The sequence below is a fragment of the Eretmochelys imbricata genome, chromosome 17, assembly GCF_965152235.1.
Source record: "Eretmochelys imbricata isolate rEreImb1 chromosome 17, rEreImb1.hap1, whole genome shotgun sequence".
In the NCBI taxonomy this organism is placed as follows: Eukaryota; Metazoa; Chordata; order Testudines; family Cheloniidae; genus Eretmochelys; species Eretmochelys imbricata.
Genome location: NC_135588.1, coordinates 1,991,584 through 2,011,246, shown reverse-complemented (window position 1 = coordinate 2,011,246; position 19,663 = coordinate 1,991,584). Strand labels below are relative to the sequence as shown.

General features: G+C 57.8%; 2 protein-coding genes across 7 annotated transcripts in view; both read left to right on the top strand.

Moving 5' to 3' along the window:
• Positions 1–19,319, top strand: part of MYO18A (myosin XVIIIA) — a 141,163-nt gene extending 121,844 nt beyond the window's left edge. For 3 of the 6 annotated variants that reach the window (XM_077836369.1, XM_077836367.1, XM_077836365.1), the window contains 5 exons: positions 89–274; positions 856–995; positions 2,156–2,200; positions 7,138–7,260; positions 17,859–19,319. In XM_077836369.1, coding sequence (XP_077692495.1) covers positions 89–274; positions 856–995; positions 2,156–2,200; positions 7,138–7,260; positions 17,859–18,006 — 642 coding nt within the window. In that variant the 3' untranslated portion in view covers positions 18,007–19,319. The remainder of the gene's footprint in view (positions 1–88; positions 275–855; positions 996–2,155; positions 2,201–7,137; positions 7,261–17,858) is intronic. The other 3 variants (XM_077836370.1, XM_077836371.1, XM_077836366.1) reach the window with 1 other exon arrangement.
• On the top strand, positions 8,614–9,958 carry LOC144276367 (uncharacterized). Its single transcript, XM_077836372.1, has one exon. It carries the CDS (start codon positions 8,657–8,659, stop codon positions 9,953–9,955), a length of 1,299 nt encoding a protein of 432 aa, XP_077692498.1. The 5' UTR covers positions 8,614–8,656; the 3' UTR covers positions 9,956–9,958.
• Positions 19,320–19,663: the final 344 nt, after the last annotated feature.

The window sequence follows — 19,663 nt, the reverse complement described above, 5'->3', positions numbered from 1 at the left end:
CTTGCTCTGCGTGACCCTAGCCACCTCCACTGCCCTGTCTGGGGATTGGGGTAACTGTGACCTGCCTGACTGTGCCCTGCGCCCCCAGAGCCTGGCCAGCCGCCTGAAGGAGAACGTGGAGAAGCTGACGGAGGAGCGGGACCAGCGTGCAGCCGCCGAGAACCGGGAGAAGGAGCAGAACAAGCGACTTCAGCGCCAGCTGCGGGACACCAAGGAGGAGACGGGCGAGCTGGCCAAGAAGGAAGCTGAGGCCAGCCGCAAGAAGCATGAGCTGGTGAGGAAGCCTGGTCAGAGGGCGAGGCGGGCAGCCAGCCCCCCCCCCACCCCGCTGAACTGTTAGCTGATGTGATGGTGCCCTCGACTAGCTATGGGGAGCGCTGCCCCCAGCGTGCCCAGGGGTGGGAGCAGGGACCAGCCGGGATGCCCCCATCGGGGTCGAATGCGCAGCCTTAAATATATGGGTCATGCCACTGATCCCCAAACGTCGCTATGAAACTAGGCTGGTTAGCGTAGGTCCTACCCATAAACAGAGCCTGGCAGGGGAAACGGGGAGCTGGGCATCTTGAGAATAGCCCTTTAAAAATGGGAGCTGGGCTAAATCCACCCCGGTGTAACTGCCTCGGGGAGGAGAGGGGGCAAATCTGCTCTGATGTAACTGCCCTGTGACATGCTGGGCACAGCCCTGGTCCCTCCCTGCCTGATGGACGGGACTGGGTGCTATGCTCCAGCTGTGGCCACCCCGGCCCCTCTGTGGGGTGACACCGCATCACTGGGGTGGCAGTTCCAGGCTGGCACTGGCTGCCTCTCTGTGGCATGGGGCTGCAGCCAATGCTCACGGGGTTCACTCTCCCCAAGGAAATGGACCTGGAGAGCCTGGAGGCCGCCAACCAAAGCCTGCAGTCGGACCTGAAGCTGGCGTTCAAGCGGATTGGGGACCTGCAGGCTGCCATCGAGGACGAGATGGAGAGCGATGACAACGAGGACCTCATCAACAGGTGGGAGCCGCACAGTTACCTACCGGAGACCCCCGCTGCCCCTCACCCGCCAGGGCCCAGGAAACTCCCAGTCCCGCTCATTCCTTCCCAATAGACTGGGCAGGGCTGCCCCATGGCGAAGCTGGTGGGGTCCCCCATGGACATGCTGCAGTCAGCCACACACACCCTCCCCACCCTCCCACCCCGGATAGCGGCTGCTTGGGTGCAGAGCTGCTCTGTGCCTGGTGGGGCTGGTTCGTTGCAGCAATTCAGGCAGGTCGGATCTTATCTTCCCCCTGCTCCAGTTCAGGCTCTTCCTTCCCACTTCCCCTCGCCATAAAACGGGAGAGCAGCTTCTGTTTCCCAGAGACTTGGAAATTTATGGGACGAGCCAGTGTGTTCCTGGGGAGTCCCTGCTTTCTGACCGTGACAAAAGCTGCCTTAATTCCGGCCCGGCCCGCCTTGGCCTCACATTGCCGCTTGCAAAGCAAGCACTTGTTTATGGTGTTGGGTGCGTCTGCACCTTCCGAGAGTGGCTGGGAGGTGGGGTGGGCTAGTGGATAGAGCACTAGACTGGGACTCTGCCAGTGGCCTGCTGGGGAACTCTGCACAAGTCCTTTCACCTCCATTCCTCAGTTTCCCCACCTGTTAAATGGGTGTAATGACACTGACCTTGGGAAAGAGCGTAGAGAGCTGGGGCTGGAAAATGCTCTCCGAGCTAGGTGTTATGATGGGGCACGCCTGCACCCCCCCCCCCAGCAGGGGGAGCAGCTGAGTGCTGCCTGCTGCACCACAAACATGGGCGATGTCAGAGTACAGCCACCCCAGGAACCGGCATCAGAAAGCATCGCTAGCAACTCCAGTGCCACCCCAGGAACCGGCTGGGGCACCGGGCTGGGGCTGTGCGCTGAGACCAGGCCCAGCCGCGAGGACTCTGGACTAGCAGCCCTGGGTTCTGGTCCTGGCCCCGGCGCGCTGTAATCTGCAAGTGTGGGGAGGTGCGTTGGGCTCTCCACACGGGAGACAGTGCTGCTGTCCACCAACCCCTCCTTCCTTCCCCCCTCCCCGGCTCTGCTCTTTGGTTTGCCCCGGTTTGTTTCTGTTGTGGTTTTGTTCCGTTTTGCCTCTTTAAGTTCATTTATTTTCTTTGTCCTCCTGCCCCCTTCCGCCCCCATTCTCAGTTTGCAGGACGTGGTGACAAAGTATCAGAAAAGAAAGAATAAACTGTGAGGATCTCAACTCTCCTTCGCAATTCAATAACCCCTTGTTCCTAACCCCGAGCATGCCTGGAAGGAGCCCGCCGCTGGGCCCTGCATGTCGACCCCCCAGCGTGCTCCATGCATGTGCACTAGCCCTAACCCTCTAATAAGCAGCCACCGGGCTGCGTCCCGACCGCTGCGCTCAGCCGCTGGCAGCAGGGGCTGGGGACCTGGGGAGAGGGTGCGCCGGGAGCCTCTCAGTGCCGTGAGGGACCAGTGCTGGAGCCGCATCGCGTAGGCCCGTATCTGGAGGGGGCTGTGTCACTGGGTGGGGGGCGTCTGCAGCTCCTGGCTGGATGGTTCGGGATGACGCTGTTGCATGCTGGGATTGGCAGTCTGCAGGGGCTGCATTGTGAGCATTCAGCCCACAGCTCACTTCAGCCATGCCTGGAGCAGCTGTTCGCATCCCACCAGGGTCCGCAGGTAACGCTGCCCGTGTAACTGACAGTCTGCGCCTCTCCCCCGGGAATCCTCCGTAGCCGCTCCTGAAACGGAGAGGAAATCAATTATAAATCTGGATGTCCTGGGAATATGATGAGACAATAACTCATCCCTTCTCCTCACAAGGCAACAGGCAAAGCTGTGCAAACCTAGGACAAGTGCCCCCTCCCCCCAGGCCCCACCCCAGAGTGACTGCTCCCCCAGGCTCCCTGTCCTTGAAGCCCCATCAGATAAGCAGTGTGTCCTACCTGGGAAAGGACAGATAGCAAAGCAGGTCCCCAGTTGTTTGCCTTCTCAGTGGCTTCTGACCTCTCCAAAGCCAGAACAGTGCCCCAGTGCCGCAGCTGGCAGGGAGTGGGGATTTGTGGGGAGCGGATATTGGCCGTTTGGTTTCAGATGCCATGCTGGGTCAGAGCAGCTGGGCTGGTCTCCGGCCTTTGGCATTGGCTGATGATTGATGCTTCAGAGAAAAGTGTAAAGCCCCATGGTGCACCTGGCCAGTGGAGCAATTGCATGTGGGTGAGATTGAGTGATTCCCTTCAGTGCCCCGCTGCGATGCCCTGAAGCCCGAGGTTTAGTGATTGCAAATGGTGCCGTTGGGAACGTCGGGCCCGTCTGGGGCTTAAGCGTGGAAGCATGTGGAGCTCTGCCCCGACGGAAGGGTCCCTGGGGGGCTCTGTGCTGTGCCCGGCTCTGTGTGGCTTGCAGAGCCTTCCTCATGCCCTGGATGTGAACACGAGGAGTCAGGTGCCGTCCCCTGGAACCCGAGGCTTGAGTGTCTCTGGACTGGCTTTGCCAGCAAGGTCTCTTTCCTGAGGCAGGAGGGGCCGTTGGCTGTGGAAGGATCTATAACGACTAATGATAAATGTAAGTGTGTGTAACAGTGATAGAGGGCCATTGGAGCCTTGTTGTCACACACAATTAATATCCTCCGCAGCTCAGTCCCCGTTTGTTTGTTCCCTTGTGATTTGGATCCCAGTTAACTAATGGCACGCTAGTCTGGACATAAATTGTGTTTGACATCAAGTTTAATTCTGACGATTTAAAACCTCAGCTGCCCCCAGAGTTTGTTTATGGGGCTCGTTGTTTTTAAGGAAAATAAGAGTGTTGTCTGCGCTAGATTGCAGAGGAGGGAGACGTTTGCAGGATCAGGTCCAGCCCGTTGCTTTGAATTGAACAAGGAGAATTCGTATTCCGGGTCTATAATAGCCCGTCCCCTGTGCGATGCCGCCCCGTGCTCCCCGGGCAGAGAAGAGCCCTGAGGCTAGGCGGATAAAATGCTCATTTAAGATCACATTATATATCTGTTCCCAGGCACACTTGCAATTCTAGCAAAGTTACCTTGGGTTCCCAAGAGACTTCCTTCGCTTTTACCAGCCAGTTAGTGCTGGGGGAAGCCAGGGCAGAGTTATTGAGCCGAGTGAGGTGGGAGGAAAAATAACATTTCGATTTACTTATAGATACAGTTGTTATTGCTATAACCCTAATGAAAGCAGTAAACAGTTATGTATTAACAGAGATTTATACAGAACTGCTTTTAACATGGAGAGAGAGATTTTGCAATGCATACAGCACCTTCTTTCTAAAGGCAATCAATAGGGTTATGAACGGTGGTTATAAATTAGCTGGTTTAAGCCAGATAGGGCTTTCTTTATGTGTGTGTGTAAATCAGGCGGCTCTAGCATTACGGAGGGGCTCGCCTGCCACTGTAAATCTGCCCGCCACACTTGGGCACCCAGCCTGCCAGAGTCATTTCCGTTCTGTCTGCTAAACTCCTGTTTACCCAGAGACATCAACATAGCTCTTCCTTGCTGTAATTTTGCACTTGATGGAGGCCTATAAAATGAGCCCACTTATTTCCCTCCCAATCCTCTGCTCTTTGCAAATTTGAAATTTCACTCGCTCCCAGAACTGCAGCCTGTTTCTTGCTTTTCTTTCTCCCCTTTGTTATTCATTCGGGGACATAATTCTGTACAGAAGGGCCTCTCCTGCTGATACGGATGAAAGGAAATGTATCCCCTGGGTTGGGGGGAAGCCCAGCAGATCCACAGTGAGGGACATGTTGAACAATATTTTTCTAAATTTATACAAAACATCTCAGCCTGCATCCCAAGCCGCTGTCAGTGTAAATTGCTGGGGGAAGCTGTCTGCAGAGCACAACCCACTGGCTGGCCCCTGCTGTGCCCAGGACTGGTCTGCTGGGGTCACCTCTCCGTCTGAAAAACACAGGGTTTGGCTGGCTGGCTGAGGTGTCCCAGGTTCATTCAGAGCCTCGTGTTGAGCCGTCCTGGTGCCTTTGCAGTGACCGTGGGCAGCGCATGGGGCAGCTGCACCAGGGCACGTAGAATCGCACAACATGTGGGGTTATTGGGTCCAGTTGAGCCGAGGCCTGGTTTGGCTGCCCTCGGAGAAACTGAGTGTCCCTCAATGCCCTACTGCAGCCTGAGCATGTGTGTGTTCTCTATCACATGCACACAGGCTGCAGCCCCCTGCTAGCCCAGCCCTGGGCTCCTGCCTTCCCCCCTCTCCCAGCTCTGCCAATGCCCCCCAGTCCCAACCCACAGCCCCCTGCTAGCCCAGCCCTGGGCTTCTGCCTGCCCCCCTCCCCCAGCTCTGCTAGTGCCCCCCAGTTCCAACCCACAGCCCTCTGCTAGCCCAGCCCTGGGCTCCTGCCTGCCCCCATCCCCCAGCTCTGCCCTCAAATCCCAACCCACAGCCCCCTGCTAGCCCTGTCCCCCACACCCCGCAGCTCTGCTGGTGCATCCCAGTTTTGCCCTGCAGCAGCCCTTGCTGTTTCGCTCCCAGGCCTGTCTGGAGCAGAGATCAGTGTTCCACATGGCAGGGTGATGTGTGTGCTACCAAGCATCTCCTCTACAAACCTTGCCTTATGAACACACAGCCCCACAGGCCTGGCCCCACTATCCTTTGGGGAAGTATTTGGAAGAGGAGTTCCCTTTTCCTTCAACTCCCTTTGCCTGTCTCCCGTTAGAGGGGATCTTGGCTCTGAGCCCAGGGCTCTGATCGATCCAAGGGCGCAGCCGGTTCGTAATATAGCTGTATTTAAATGAAACTAACGCGAGCCCTTTGCACAGAGTTCCCTTGTCTAATTGAGAGCACAGTTGTGGAGATGTGAAATTTCTGGAGCAGTAAGAACTGCTCAGTAAAAGTGTCTGTCCTAGGTGTGGGCCTCGCCATTCTCCCTCATGGCCAGTTAGCCCGCGCACTGCACTGCCTGCTAATGGGCATCCCATCGTCCCCTTGACAGTGCGTTGCAGGGGGCTTGCCCTGCTGGAGCTGGTTAATGTGGGGGGAGCAGCACTCGATGCACTGTGTATTGCTAAGCTGTGCTGCTGGGCTTAATGCCTGTGCGTTAATTCACAGTGCTTTGGTCCCCCAGGCATGCCTGGGAAGGCCAGCTCACATCCCACAGCCTCCCTGCGCCAGGCCCTGAAAACAGAGCCTGACCTCAGCCAGCGTCTGACACAGCTCTGAGGCAGGCAGAGGCCGCTCTTGCCCATGAGTGGGGCACAGGAGAGGGAGCCAGGACTCCTGGGTGCTGTTCGTCCCTCTGTCACCCACTCGGTCCCTGTCTGGGCACTGCCCCGCCCCGCGAGACGTGGGCCTGGTGCCAGGAGATCTGCGGCGTCCCTGCCGTTGTGGGTGTTTCCAACGTGGGCAGGGCAGGTCCACAGCCCATTGGAGCTCTCTGAAGTCTATGACGACATTCCCCCAGCCATGCAGAAGCACTGTACCAGATCAGCCAGCCAGCTCGGGCCATGCCTGGCCAGCAGGGGAAGTGAATGTGGAGCCCCTAATGCCAAGGTCTGGGGATGCTGCTGCAGTGGTGTAGGAGCAAGGGACAGTCCCTGAGGTCCATAGGGCATTTGTTCCTGGAGCCCCAGCAGGGGGCGTGCTCCTGGGTGGGGGTGGGGGGGCGTGAATCCCCAATGTGCCCTGACGCCAGCCCCTCATTCTCGCCGTTCATGGCACACCACATTGTTCCCTGCACGCAACGGCCTTGTCCTTACAACATAGCCACAGAACCTGTCGATGGGAGCTGAGCCGGCCCCGTCTGGCTTGGGTCGCTGAGTAGCACAGCGCCAAACGGGGCCAGGGAAGAGCGCGGCTTGCACTGCCCACTCGTGGCCAGCTCGCAGGTGGGCTGGGGTGTGGGAGACGGGCTTTGCCGGGAGTGATTCACTCGGCTCGGGGTCCGAGATAGGATCCCTGCCCCCAGAGGTGGCCACGCGTTTGCCAGGCCCTGCCCCCGGGCTGAGCTGGCTCTGCCCACATCGAGGGATTGGGAATCCAGTGAGATGCTTGCCCGTTCCCCTTCCAGGCTGAGCTGGGAACATTCTCCTGGGGGCACGGAGGGCAGCACACGCAGAGCCCGCTTGGCAGGGGAGCTAGGCTGCCAGCCTCGGGTGCTAATCTCCCCCCGCCTGAATCTTTCCCTCTGGCAGCGAGGGTGACTCCGATGTGGACTCGGAGCTGGAGGACCGCGTGGATGGAGTGAAATCATGGCTCTCCAGGAACAAAGGCTCCTCCAAAGCAGTCTCTGATGACGGCAGCTGGAAGAGCTCCAGGTCAGTGTGCGGTCAGCGTCCCCGGGGAAACAGCCACTTGCTTTCGCTTCTCCCCATAGCAACCGGGCGGGGGCTGGGGAGGTGGCGTGGGGGCGGTCGCTGGGACCGGGGCTGTCACCCAGGCAGCTCTCATGGCACTTCCCTTCCAGGGACCCTGGCTCAGCAGCCCTGTGGGGGAGGGAGTTGGTCTCCGTCACTCAAGCAGGAGACAGAGCGGTTGCTTGCCCGGCAGAGCCCCGAACAAGAGGGGCAGGGTCGGGCTGAACCGCCGTTGGGGTGCAGGGTTTGCCAGGGCTCAACCCGGCTGTGCCGTCCAGGCGGGTGCATAACCCTCTGAGCACACCAGCAGCCAAGCACAGGCCACCCCCAGCCACGTGCTCCCTGCGGAGAACACTGACCAGTTAGGGCTGGGCCTCCAGTGATGGCTCCCACAGCTGGCCAGGAGCCATGGGTTCCGGGCCAGGGGCCGGTGGCTGGCGTGGTGCTGGTGGGCAGAGCAGTAAAAGTATCCGGCTTCCCCTGCTTTGTGCCCCTGAGAGGCCAAGACCCAGCCCCACGGGAGCGTGCATTGATTTCAGGATAGAGTGGCCATTGCTATGGCAACTAAGCGCATTGAATTTCAGAACTATAAATCTGAAGGTATCAAAGACGTCTGAGCTGGAGCCGCAACCAAGCCCCCAGCTCCCACTGCTCCGTCCCTTGGTTCACTCAACATGTGGGATTGCTGTGAGCAGGGCCCCTGTCCGTGGCTTTTCCCTGTGCCTCAGGGGAGTGCCCCCGGGGCTGGGCAGACCTGGCACCCCTTGCCTGGAGTGCCACGGGAGCCGGGAGAAGAGGACTGGAGCAGCTTCTCCTGGGGAAAGTACTGCCTGATGAGTACAGATTGGTTTGGTATAAAAGCAATTTCCTGCTATGGATTCAGGGATCCCAGGGGCTTCTCCCCCCTCCACTGAGCCAGGGGAAGAGCCGAGGCTATTTCTCTTAATTGGTTTAATTTGTTCGGCGGTGCAGATGTCAAGCGTTTGGTTTTGGGGATAATTCCACCTTCTTGGAAGTTGGCTCTCAAAGGTAGTGGCTCCAGGTAGTTGACAATGAAATAATTGAATGAAACGTTTTAAAGGGGGATAAAAGCCATGGGATAGAACAATACCCTAATTTGCATGACATTTCCCAGGAAGCTATTTTCCACTGAGGCAAATTATTTAGCTGGGTTTCCTCTGCTGCCTTCCTCTCTCCTTCGCCTGGTGTGTCTCTCTGATCTCACCTGCTCTCTCTCTCTCCCCCCTCCCTCCCCATTTGCTGCTGTCCACTGGTCACTCTCCTAAGGCCAGCCCTGAACTTGGCCCCCAAGGAGAGGAAGGAAGGCAGAGAGGCCGAGGAGCGGCCGGTCTCTGTCATGAGCTCCCTGAGCTACAGGAAACGCCTCAACGTAAAGGACTCTATTGGCGGCCAGGGGGACGAGGAGACTCTCTTCTCCACCCTGAGCGAGCGGCCGGCCTCCCCAGACAGGTCTTTCCGCAAGGCCAAGCACAGCTCGGCGGCCAGCAGCCAGGAGGAGACCGGCTCCATCTGCTCGTGGAAGAAGTCCCCAGGCAGCGAGAACCCTGACAACAGGGGCTCTGTCATCTCCCAAGCCTTCTCGGAGGCCAGCAGCAGAGCCCGGACGGGGCTGGAGAAGAGGTGGTCTGTCACCACAGCTGACTTTGACCAGGCCTCTGCCCTGTCTGGCCCGGCCAGCCGGGCTGCCTCCTCCCGGCGCGGGCTGGAGGGTGACGAGGCTGACGCTAGGTCCACACTGAGCTTCACGCTGTCAAGCCCGGACAGCTTGCGGTGCAGCACGTCCCGGCTCAGCGAGCCGCTGGCTGGCGTCTGCAGTGCCCTCAGCCCGCCACTGAGCCACCGGGCAGAGCTGGGGCTGGAGACCTCGACCCTGGGCAGCCGGCTTGACTCCCGGCTCTCCCTGAGCAGGAGCCGGCTGGATGAGTTGGATGACTTGTCTAGTGTGGCTCTGAGCGACACCCGCTCCCTGTACAGCCAGCACTCGCTTGGGCGCAGCTTCTCCGTGCCCCCCCGGCCCAGGACCTCCGCCTCCGACGAGGTGCAGCCGGAGGTCTCAGACATCCGGCCCGTCAGCCACCGCTCCTACCTGGACCCTGACCTGGAGGCTGCCATCAATGAGGTCCTCAGCTACAAGCCCATCAAGTTCAAGCGCTCCAGCTTGGACCCAGACTCAGAGGAGGAGGACAAGAGGAGCGTGCGGAGCGCCAGGAGCGCCACCCGGCCGGAGAGCTCGGAGCGCTCCTTCAGCAGCCTGCGCCGGTCCGCCTCTGCCTTGGACTGCTCCCGGCCTCACCGCAGCAAGGGCCGGAGGAACAGCAGCAGTTCTGAAGATGATTCCTCGGAGGAGGAGCACAGGAAGAGCGCCAGGAAGCATGCCAAGAAGAAGTCCAAGAAGAAGAAGAAGCTGCCTTCAGATTCGGAGTCCTCCTCGGACTCCTCGTCCAGCTCCTACCACAGCAGCTCCAGTGTCAAGAAGGGCCCCAAGAAGAAGAGCCCGGCCTCCGAAGGGGAGGGAGCCGCGGAGGGGCGGGATGCAGAGAAATCAGGCAAGTGCCTGAGGAAGGAGGAGAAGAAGCGGAAGAAGCAGGTGGACAGCCTGATGATGAAATACCTCTACCGGCCCGAAAGCGACTAAGGCAGTAGGTGCCGAATGGTGTGCAGTGCCGCATGACAGCATGCCCGTGTGCCACTAACCTCCCTCACCCTCCACTCCCTGCTGCCCCTAACCCCTCGCCCCACCCACCCGGCAACATGTCTCTAGCTCGGGGAATGCCTCTGAACTCACTGCCCCGCCCCCAGCTGCCGGAGCCTCTCTGTGGGACAGATCCCAGCTAAGCCAGCTACTCCAGATAAATCAGTCACACTGCAAGTCTAGAGAGCTGGGAAACCCTAATGGTCTTGGGCAGGGCGGATCAGCTGATTTACCACGCTGGGCGGGCTGTAATCCCGCCAGCCTGGCACTGCTCCGAGAGGGGTGGGCCATTGGGGCTCACCGCGCTGCAGACGCTGGCAAAGCACTCTGGGGTTTGCAGGCCTGTGTGGTGTAGCTTGTTTCCTGAGTTACTAACCCTGCCAGGGCTGAGCCTGGCATGGGTCCCACCTTAGTCAGTCAGCCCCCTCCACCCCACTGCTGCATTGAAGCTGCCTGTGTTCATCATGAGGCCACATCACGGCTGTGGGGCTTGGCCGGCGCGGCTGCTTGGCAGAGACCAGTCCGTTTGAAAACCTGCTGGAAAAGGACACCACTCCAGCTGCTGCAGCCCCACGCCTCACCCCCATGTAACTCACTGTGGGGTGAGGCATGGGGCCTGCCTCTGGCTTTCATACGCTCCTGTGACAATGCAATCCAGGCAAAGACAGCGGGCGCGCAGAGTGCGGGCAAGATCCACAAAGGGTTTGTCGACGTAGGCGGGTTTTTTCTGCTAGTGTATCCCTTCCAGGGATTAGCGGCTGGTGTGCACAGGACACTGAGAAGCACTAATCCCTCCTGGCCTTTCAGAAACTGTTAAGTACGCGGCTGTATTTATTTCTCCTGAAATTAATGGGTCACAGTGCATTGCAGGATCTCCCGGTTCAGACTGGGGATTAGTTACTGCAGGAAAGCGTCGGGCTGTATTTAAAAAGGCCTTAATGAGGAGCATGTGCTGCCAGAATAAACCTGCCATGGCGTGGACAGCTCCCACATCCCACTGCTGCAGACCCTCTGTATTCTCATGGGCAAACTTTTAAAAGCCATGGAAATTATCAGATGTCTTCATGCCCTGCCCTCTTGCTCTCTCCCTGCTGGCCTGCAGGAAGCCCTGAGCACACTGACTGCTTCTCTTGGGCCAGAACTTCTGGGATGTTTTAACTCCGAGCCAGAAGCACCCATGCTGGCCCCAACTGAGGGCTCCTTGGCACCCTTAGACGAGGCTGCTGGCCACAGAGCCAGTGGTTCTCTCAAGCTCCCACACTGAGTGTGCTGTGTAACGTCATGCCCCGCACCTCCACCACGCAGTGAGAGACAAGGATGCTTGTCACCAAGGTGGACAGTGCAGGCTTCCCAGAGTTCAGGGGTGTTCAGCTCAAGGGCTGCCGGTTCAGAGCCATCCCTGTATAAAGCAGAACCATCTGCAGCTATCATCAGCTCCGATATGGAGAGTGGCCAGCAGAGACTACACATCCCAGCATGCAGTGCTGCTCCCATCAAGCTGGTGCACTGCGTGCTGCCATCTGTCATCTCAGCTCTGGAAGGAGGAGGTGGCTCTCTGTCCTGTATTAGTCACCTTTCGCAGAGCTCTTCCCCCCGCCTTTGTGATTCCAGGCAGAGTGGTTTACTGGGGGGTGCTTTGAGACTCCCCTTGGCCCACTCTGGGCCAGGGGCGCGCACCATGTGATTGCTGCTGCTGAGTCCCCATCTGAGCCAGGTTATGCGTGCACACCGACGGGCTTGTCCTCCCTCCCAGCACCCCGGACCATGGGCTAGATTGCGCCCCGACCTCCTGCGCGGGGACTGTCGGCCTGCGAAGGGTGGGGACGAGGACTGGAGTCTACCAGCAGAAGGGCATGCTCATCACCCTTCTGCTAGATGGGGTGGGATCTGAGTTACTACAAAGAATTCTTTCCTCTGTATCTGGCTGGTGAATCTTGCCCACATGCTCAGGGTTCAGCTGATCGCCATATTTGGGGTCGGGAAGGAATTTCCCTCCAGGGCAGATTGGAAGAGGCCCTGGAGGTTTTTTGCCTTCCTCTGTAGCATGGGGCACGGGTCACTTGCTGGAGGATTCTCTGCTCCTTGAAGTCTTTAAACCATGATTTGAGAACTTCAATAGCTCAGACATAGATGAGAGGTTTATCTCAGGAGTGGGTGGGTGAGATTCTGTGACCTGCATTCTGCAGGAGGTCAGACTAGATGATCATAATGGTCCCTTTTGACCTTAATATCTATGAATCACCCTGACGTCCCTGGCCTGCTAGGGAGCCCCGTGCACAGCTGGAGTTACTGACACCGTTGCAGGGTGTGTGTTGTGCAAGGGGGTGGGCAGGGGGCAGCCGTGTGTAACTGCAGCTTAGTGAGCAGCACTGATCCTGTGCCAGAGGTGCTCCAAGGGCAAGGCGCGGTGGGAATGGCTGGGCTCCAGGCCCTGCCCTGGCCACTTCCCCTTGGAAATGGAAAACTTTCCGTGAATTCCTCCCGCTGGGGATGGAGACGTGATTCTCCCCAGAGTCAGGAGGGCAAACTGGCCATATGTCCCATGAGCAAACCCGGTATCGTGCTGCACATGGAAAGCAGGCAGTGCTGTGGGCCCCTGGGCGTTCCCTGTGGGATAGGAATCTTCACTTGCCCTCCTCTGTGTAGCTCCCCAATGCCATCCCCATGCCCTGACCATTCTGGGATTTATGGGACAGCAGGTTACCTAGAAAGAGAGACACCCCCCACACACACACGCGGGTACATATGACATGGTGCGGGAGAGGAGCACTGCTCTGAATTGGGGCAACCAGGCTCTGGCTGACTGTGGCTGGGCTCCCTGGTGGAACCAGGGCCTTGTTTTGTGGCTCTGGTCACTTTTTGGCTCTTGCTTAAGCAGGCAGTTGGGTGGGCGATGTGGAGGGATGAGCTGGAAGCGGCTGGGCTCGGGGAGTGTGGAATGGTCCCAGGATCACGCCCCAGGAGCCCACGTTTGGCAGCACAGCTGTGCTTTTCAAGCTCGCTAGGGGAATGTGGGTTGCAAGCTGCTGAATGCTCCTCGTGGGCAGGTGGTGTGGGGTCACTGCCCCCCCCGAGGAGTGGTGGAGGGGCCCAGCACTTGGCATAAGACACAATCTGGGTATTGAAATGGCAGCATTCCCAGCTAGCTCCCCACCTCGGTCAGACAGCAGGTTGTGTTAGGCTGTCACTGGTCCGGCAGCCAGTGGGAGAACTGCCTGGCCTGAGGTACTGGTCCCGGTGGGCATCGGGGGGCTAGGTGGGCGCTGTTTTACCCAGGTCAGAGATCTGCAGAAGCCAGTCAGGAAGGGCAGCTCTGGGAAGGCTGTGCAGGGAGGGGGAAGGGAAGCGACTGTGGTCGGGGCCGGGGTTTTTTCTGGCAGGAATTTATTTGTGTATTAAATTGTTTCCGACAGCTTTGAATGGGAGAATTATCTGAGAAGGAAAGAAGCTTTTTAAACAATTCTTTTAAAGTGTTCAATTGCCAGAACAATCCCCTGCAGCTGGGGCTGCCGCGCTGCTTGTTTGTAACGTGTGTGACGCCGGAGCTGCCCTAACGGAAATGGAGCCGGCAGTTCCTCCTGTCTGGCCAAGGCTGGCGTTAAAGGGTTCGAATCAGCGGCTGGGCTCCGAGGGGACGTAGGCGGGGGAAGGTGCAGAGTGGAAGGGGTGTGCACGTGAGATGACTGGTGAGCAGGACAAATTAACAGGCAGTGACGGATAACGTAGCCTCGCACCTTCCAGTTGCTGGTCCTGCCATGTGCCGCCTTGAATATAAGTGAAATCCACTTGTCAGCTCCCGCTAAGTCGCCTGGACTTGGGTGGCTGAGCTGGATTCCCGGAGCTGAGTGAATAGGCAGGGATTTAAATGTCTGTAGATGTTGGATGGGAATACGAGGTTGGGTTTGTCGGCACACTCGCCCCACACACCCTCGAGCAGACGAGTTTCTCTAGCACAGACGCTTGCAGGAAGCAAATTTTCAGGGTGAATATTTGCTGAAGGCAAAGCCCTTCTTTAAAATTTGCGCTGTTGCTTAGTAACAGTTATCCAATCAGGAAACTGAAATGGTCCCACGTGACCTAGGTAACTGCCTACCCAGCGCAAAGTTCTAAATTCAGATAGTGAATTTTCTCGTTTGCAATTTCTTTTCACAGGGACAAAATAGGCACAAAACTTTAAATAATGAACAAATTCTGCAATTTCACAGTCTTCCTGAGCAGATAGAGGTGCAATTCAACAAATGCATGATTTGCTGCAGATTACTTGCTTAGCTCTGCTAACTCCAGGGGAGAGTAAATCACTCCAGATGGTCTGAAAATGTCTTAAAAATAATAAAAAAGAATAATGAGCCCTCATAAAGAAAGCTGCCAGGTTGACAGTCTGCTGTGGCAGAGGCGGTCCTGGGGGAACTCAACATCCATGCCAATTCACAACTCTCCCAATTATCCGTAGCTGAATGCTAGCACTTAAACACTAACCCACACACCTACACACCCACACAAACACAACCAGCTTTTGGGAACAACAGAAACTTTAAACATCTCCTCCTTGCCCCTGCATTCCAATGGGAGCTGCCTTCCCTGCGTCTCTGTCCAGCAGGAGGCCCAGCTGGAGCCAGAACCTCCTGCTGCTGATTTGCTGGGTGTTCTTGGGCAATTCATGGATTCCCTGGCCAGAAGGGAGCACTGTGATCATGTAGTCTGACCCCCCTGGATAGGACAGGCAAGAGACCTGCCCCAACAAGATTCCTAAGGCAGAGCTGTAAGACAAACATCCAGTCGGGATTTTAAAATGGTCAGGAATGGAGAGTTCTTCCCCCGCCACCCCACAGCCCTGTCCCTGTGTAAATTGTCCCAGTGGTTAATTCCTCTCACCGTTACAAATTTACGCCTTATTGCTAGTCTGACTTTGTTTCGCTTCAGGTTCCAGCCATTGGACCCTGCTAGACCCGTCTCTGCTCGGCTTAAGATCCCAGTGTCAAATATTTGTTCCCCGTGTAGGTACTTCTAGATTAATCAAGTCATCCCTCAACCTTCTCTTTGTTCAGCTGCATAGACTGAGCTCCTTTCAGCATTCTAAGGCAGGTTGTCTAATCCTGGCATCATTCTTGTGGTTCTTCTCTGAACCTTCTCCCATTTATCACCTTCTCGAATTGCAGGCCCCAGAGCTGGACACGGGATTCCAGCAGTAATCACTGCAGTGCCGCACACAGGGAAAACAACCTCTCTGCTCCGACTGGAGAGTCCCCTATTTACATATCCACAGGTCACTCGCATTAGCTGTTTTGGCCACAACGTCGCACTGGGAGCTCACGTTCCGCAGATTCTTCATCGCGACCCCTAAGTCCTTTTCAGAGTCCCTGCTTCCCAGGGTAGAGTCCCCTGTCCTGTAAATAGGGCCTGCCACTTTGTTGCCAGGTGTATTAGTTTACAATTAGACATAGTACAACACATTGTCTGCGTGCACTCAGCTTACCAGCAGAGCCAGATCACTCTGCACTAGTGACCTGTCCTCCTCGTTTACCACTCCCCCAAGTTTTGTGTCATCTGCAAACCTTATCCGTGATGATTTTATGTTTTCTATTGATAAAAATGTGAAATTGCGCAGGCCTAGGACTGATCCCTACAGGACCCTGCTAAAAATTCACGCGCTCAATGATGATTCCCCATTTCAACTTGTATTTGGAAGCCTGTCAGGTAGCCAGCTTTTACTCCCTGTAACGTGTGCTATCTTAATTTTATAGCTTTCTAGTTTTTAATCTAAATGTCATGCTGAACCAACCCAAACACCTTAGAGAATCTATGTATATGATGTCAACACTATGACTTTTATCAGCCAAACTTGTACTCGCGTCAAAAAGAGATATCCAATTAGTTTGAGCAGACCTATTTTCCATATAATTAATTGTATTACCCTCCTTTAATTCTTCATTAATCAAGTCCTGTGTCAGTGGCTCCATTATCTTGCCTGGGATCGATGACAGGCCTATAATGACCCTGGTCATCCCATTTACTCTTTTAATGCTTTCTTCCATTTTCTGGACACTTCCCCTGTGCTCCAGGACTTACCGAAAATCCAAAATCCAGCAAGCTCCTCAGCCAGCTCTTTTAAAGATCTTGGATGCAAGTCCGTTCCCTCCTTTCTGCCTGTTTCCCAATCTATAAAATGGGCCCCTGTCTCCGAGCAGGGTCTGGGTAGCACCTGGTGTCTCGGTCCTGCGTGGAGTAGTGGAGGAGAGGTGGCAGTGCGAGCAGTGGGGGATCCTGGGGCGTATTTGCTGTTGTCTCAGTCGGATGCTCAGCTGCCGTTTGCCATGGACATGTGCTGGCAGGTTTGCTTAGCCGTTCCCGGGCCCAAAGCAGGGCAGAGAGCGGTGGAAGGCTGCTGGTGCTGTGCTGAGGTGTCCCAGCGCCAAGTAAATGTTGGAACGCTGTAGTGAGGCTCGGTCTTCCTGGAGTCCCTTTGACCTGAGGTCTAAAGCCCTTTGCAAATGTTAGCTACTCCTCACCCCCTGGCTGGTCCCCCTGATTGCAACTGGGAAACAGGCAGAGACCAATTCAAGGCTGCCATTAAAGCACAGCCCATCCCCTAACATCTGGGTGTTCTCCAGGGGTGGGGGCAGGCTGTGCCGGTGTCCCCATAATGGACGGGCCCCCTCACTATCTCACTCATCGGGGCTCAGTCCTGCTCGGCTCCCCCAGCTGGCTGGCTGCAGGGCCTGGGGCCCGCGCTCAGGGTTGGTGAAGGGGGCACGAGGAGGGGGGCGGTGCAGAAGGCTGTGCACAGGAGCAGAGCTGCGGCAGGGGTTCAGATCCCTGCGAGCTCGAGTGGCCATCAGCACAGGACAATAGCGCACTGAGCCGGGAGACGCACACTGGCCTGCCCAGCCCTGTGCTGCCTCTGGGGGGGGCCCATGCCGCACCACACAGTCCCCCCCCCCCAGCTTCCTATGCCCAGCTTCCCCTGGACCCACAATGCCAAGCACCCCCCCACCCACAACTGCCCTGCACACCACCACCCCTGCCCAGCACTCCCCCCACCCACAGCCCCACAACTGCCTGGCACCCCAACGCACGCAGATCTCCCGCACCCTGTACTACCCAATGCCCTTCCCCACAGCCCCCCCACTACAACTGCACAGCACTCCACACACACTCCCCACTGCCTAGCACTCTGAAACACACAAACCTCCCCCACTGCCCAGCACCCCCGCCCCCTCACAGATCAGCACCTCCCCACAGAGACCCACCCCCCATGCCCTGCCCCCCGGCTGCACTCACCGGCCTGCTGAGCCCGCGCAGAGCAGGGATCCCCCCTCCCAGCACAGTCCTAGGGGGCAGAACAGCTGACGCTTGGGAGCACAGTGCGGTCCCATCCTCCGGGGCCCACCCCCCCCCCACCTGCCTGGCGCTGGTGCCCGCGGCGGAGAGGAGGCGTTTCCTTGCAGGGGTGGGGCAGCCAGGGAGCTGGGTGCCGAGGAAAGCTGGGGGCCTGCTCCTCTGAGTCCCCTCCCAGGATAAGAGGCCTTGTGCCTGCAGAGACTGCCCACCATGGCCCAGTCACTGGGAACTGGCCTCCACCCCACCAACCCACTTTCCTGCGGCATGGCCAGGCAGCTGCCGTGGCCTGGCCTCCCCGCTGCCCGGCCGAGGCTCTGGCTGGCTTATGTTGAGGTTTGGGGGTTTGGATCTGAGCCCTGGGGTGGGCACTGGAAGGGAGCTCAGCCTCACGCGGGGAGCGCTGCTGCTCAAGGCAGGGTCTGACATGCATCTCCCAGCGGGAGCGTGTGCCGAGGTGATATCTGCTCTTCCCTACCTGTTTGCCAACTGCCTTGTTCCCTCTGTGCAGCCCCCCAGGCTACCGCCGACAGTTCGCCTGCGACAAATCGGAGGAGGAGCGAGCCCCTTTGGAAAGCACGCACAGGTCCGGGTACTCCTCCAGGAGCCACCTGAGTGACAGCGACACAGAGAGCAAGCCAGCGGAAACCTCAGCATAGCCCCGGGAGGCTGCCTGGAGGGACGCATTTTCCACAGCCTCAGAAATACTCTGCCTCGCAGATCCGTGAGCTGGCCCATGCCAGGCCTCGGCGGCCCTCAGACCAGCCTCCAGAGAGCTCCTGACGGCCCCTTGGCAAGCGCCTTGCCTGGGAAATGCTGCGTTTACAGATTGTCACCACCTCCGATGTCTTGTGTGCACCCAGTATGTCCTGCATGGTGGAAAATGTTCATCTGAAGCCCTCTCCTCCGACCCCTCCCTCTGAGCGAACGCAGCCCTGTCCGCGCGGGCGAGGCACCAGCCAGGCTGGCCGACAGCAGCTGCAGTGCCCTCGCATGGGGTGAGCTGGCACCTCCGGACCAGACTGGGCATTGTGGGGCTGGTCAGTGTTCCTTCCCCCAGTTCCTGCCAGCTTGCCCCACCCCCGCGACCCCCATGGCCACCTCCATTGCTGCTCCATTCTCAGTGGAGGGGAAGCTGAGCTGGTCTTCAGGGGCTTTTTTCCTCCTCAGTGCCTGCTGTCTTTTTATTTTATAACTTAACCCCCCCCCCCCAGCCCGTGCGTGTCTGGCGCAGACGGGAGGGGCCCTGGCAGCACCCGTTTCCACCGTCACTCCTTCCCTTTCAGCTGAGCCAAAGGTGACACTTTCTGATCTGGCTTAAAAAACCCAGCGAAGAATGAAGCTGGTTTCCTGGTGCAGCTGTCAGCGGGGATCTGCGTGTGACAGCACAGTCCAGGCACGCCTGGGTGTGCATCTCGCACACTCACGCTCACTCTGCTGCTGCGTGTGGGCTTTCCTTGCACATGGCTTTCTGTTCCCCAGGCATGGCGATTTATTTTGGGTCATTTCTTTTTCCAGGGGCTTGTGCCTAGCACAGTTTTGTTTGAAATAAAACGTAACCCTGCCCCGTCCACACGCACGTGCACACGTGCACACCCGGTGTCTGGAGAGCTATGTGGCAGGTGCTCTGCGGCACACTCATTCATTCACACCCACGCTGTCTGCTGAGCCTCTGGGCAGGAGCTGCACGGCGCCACCTCTGGACATCCAGAATAACTGCATCTGCTCACTTTGGAAGTGTGCCAGGGCTCTTCTCCACAGATGCCCCCCTCCTGACGCTGCTGCCTCCAGGACTCAGCGGCTGCCCCATGTCCCCGGAGCCAGCTGTGCGGCTGTGGTCATCTCTGCTGACTTCTCAGCAGCTGGACTGGACCCTGGGGAGCTGCCCGGCCCTGCCTGTCTGGTTTGCACTAGTTCGGCTGTGCGTCTTTTCCTACCCGTTTAAATATTAAATGTCATTTATGGCTGGTGACGCTGGCTCCTCCCCTCGGGTGGTTTGTTGCAGTGCGGGGAGGGGACGTGAGGTGGGGGCGGGGGTGCACCGGCGTGGCCGGGTTTAGCACTCGGACAGGAAGTGGTGGTTTTACTGCGGGTAGCAGTGCGAAAGCTGCGCAGGGCACGGAGCCTGCAGGGGTGAAGCTTTTGGGGAGGGATGCAGGGTGCAGCGATGTGAGGTAACCCAGCGTGGCATTTCCGTGCCGGCAGCAGCCAAGCTTCCCCCTACGCCTGTCACAAAGTGTGGCCACGGCCTGGTTCCTGGGGTTGTGGGCTGAACCTGGTGCCGCGGTGCAGGGAGGAAGATCTGTGCTGGCTCAG

Excerpts from the sequence above, each read along its gene's own strand:
- LOC144276367 (XM_077836372.1), top strand. The coding sequence starts at position 8,657 with ATGAGCTCCCTGAGCTACAGGAAACGCCTCAACGTAAAGGACTCTATT.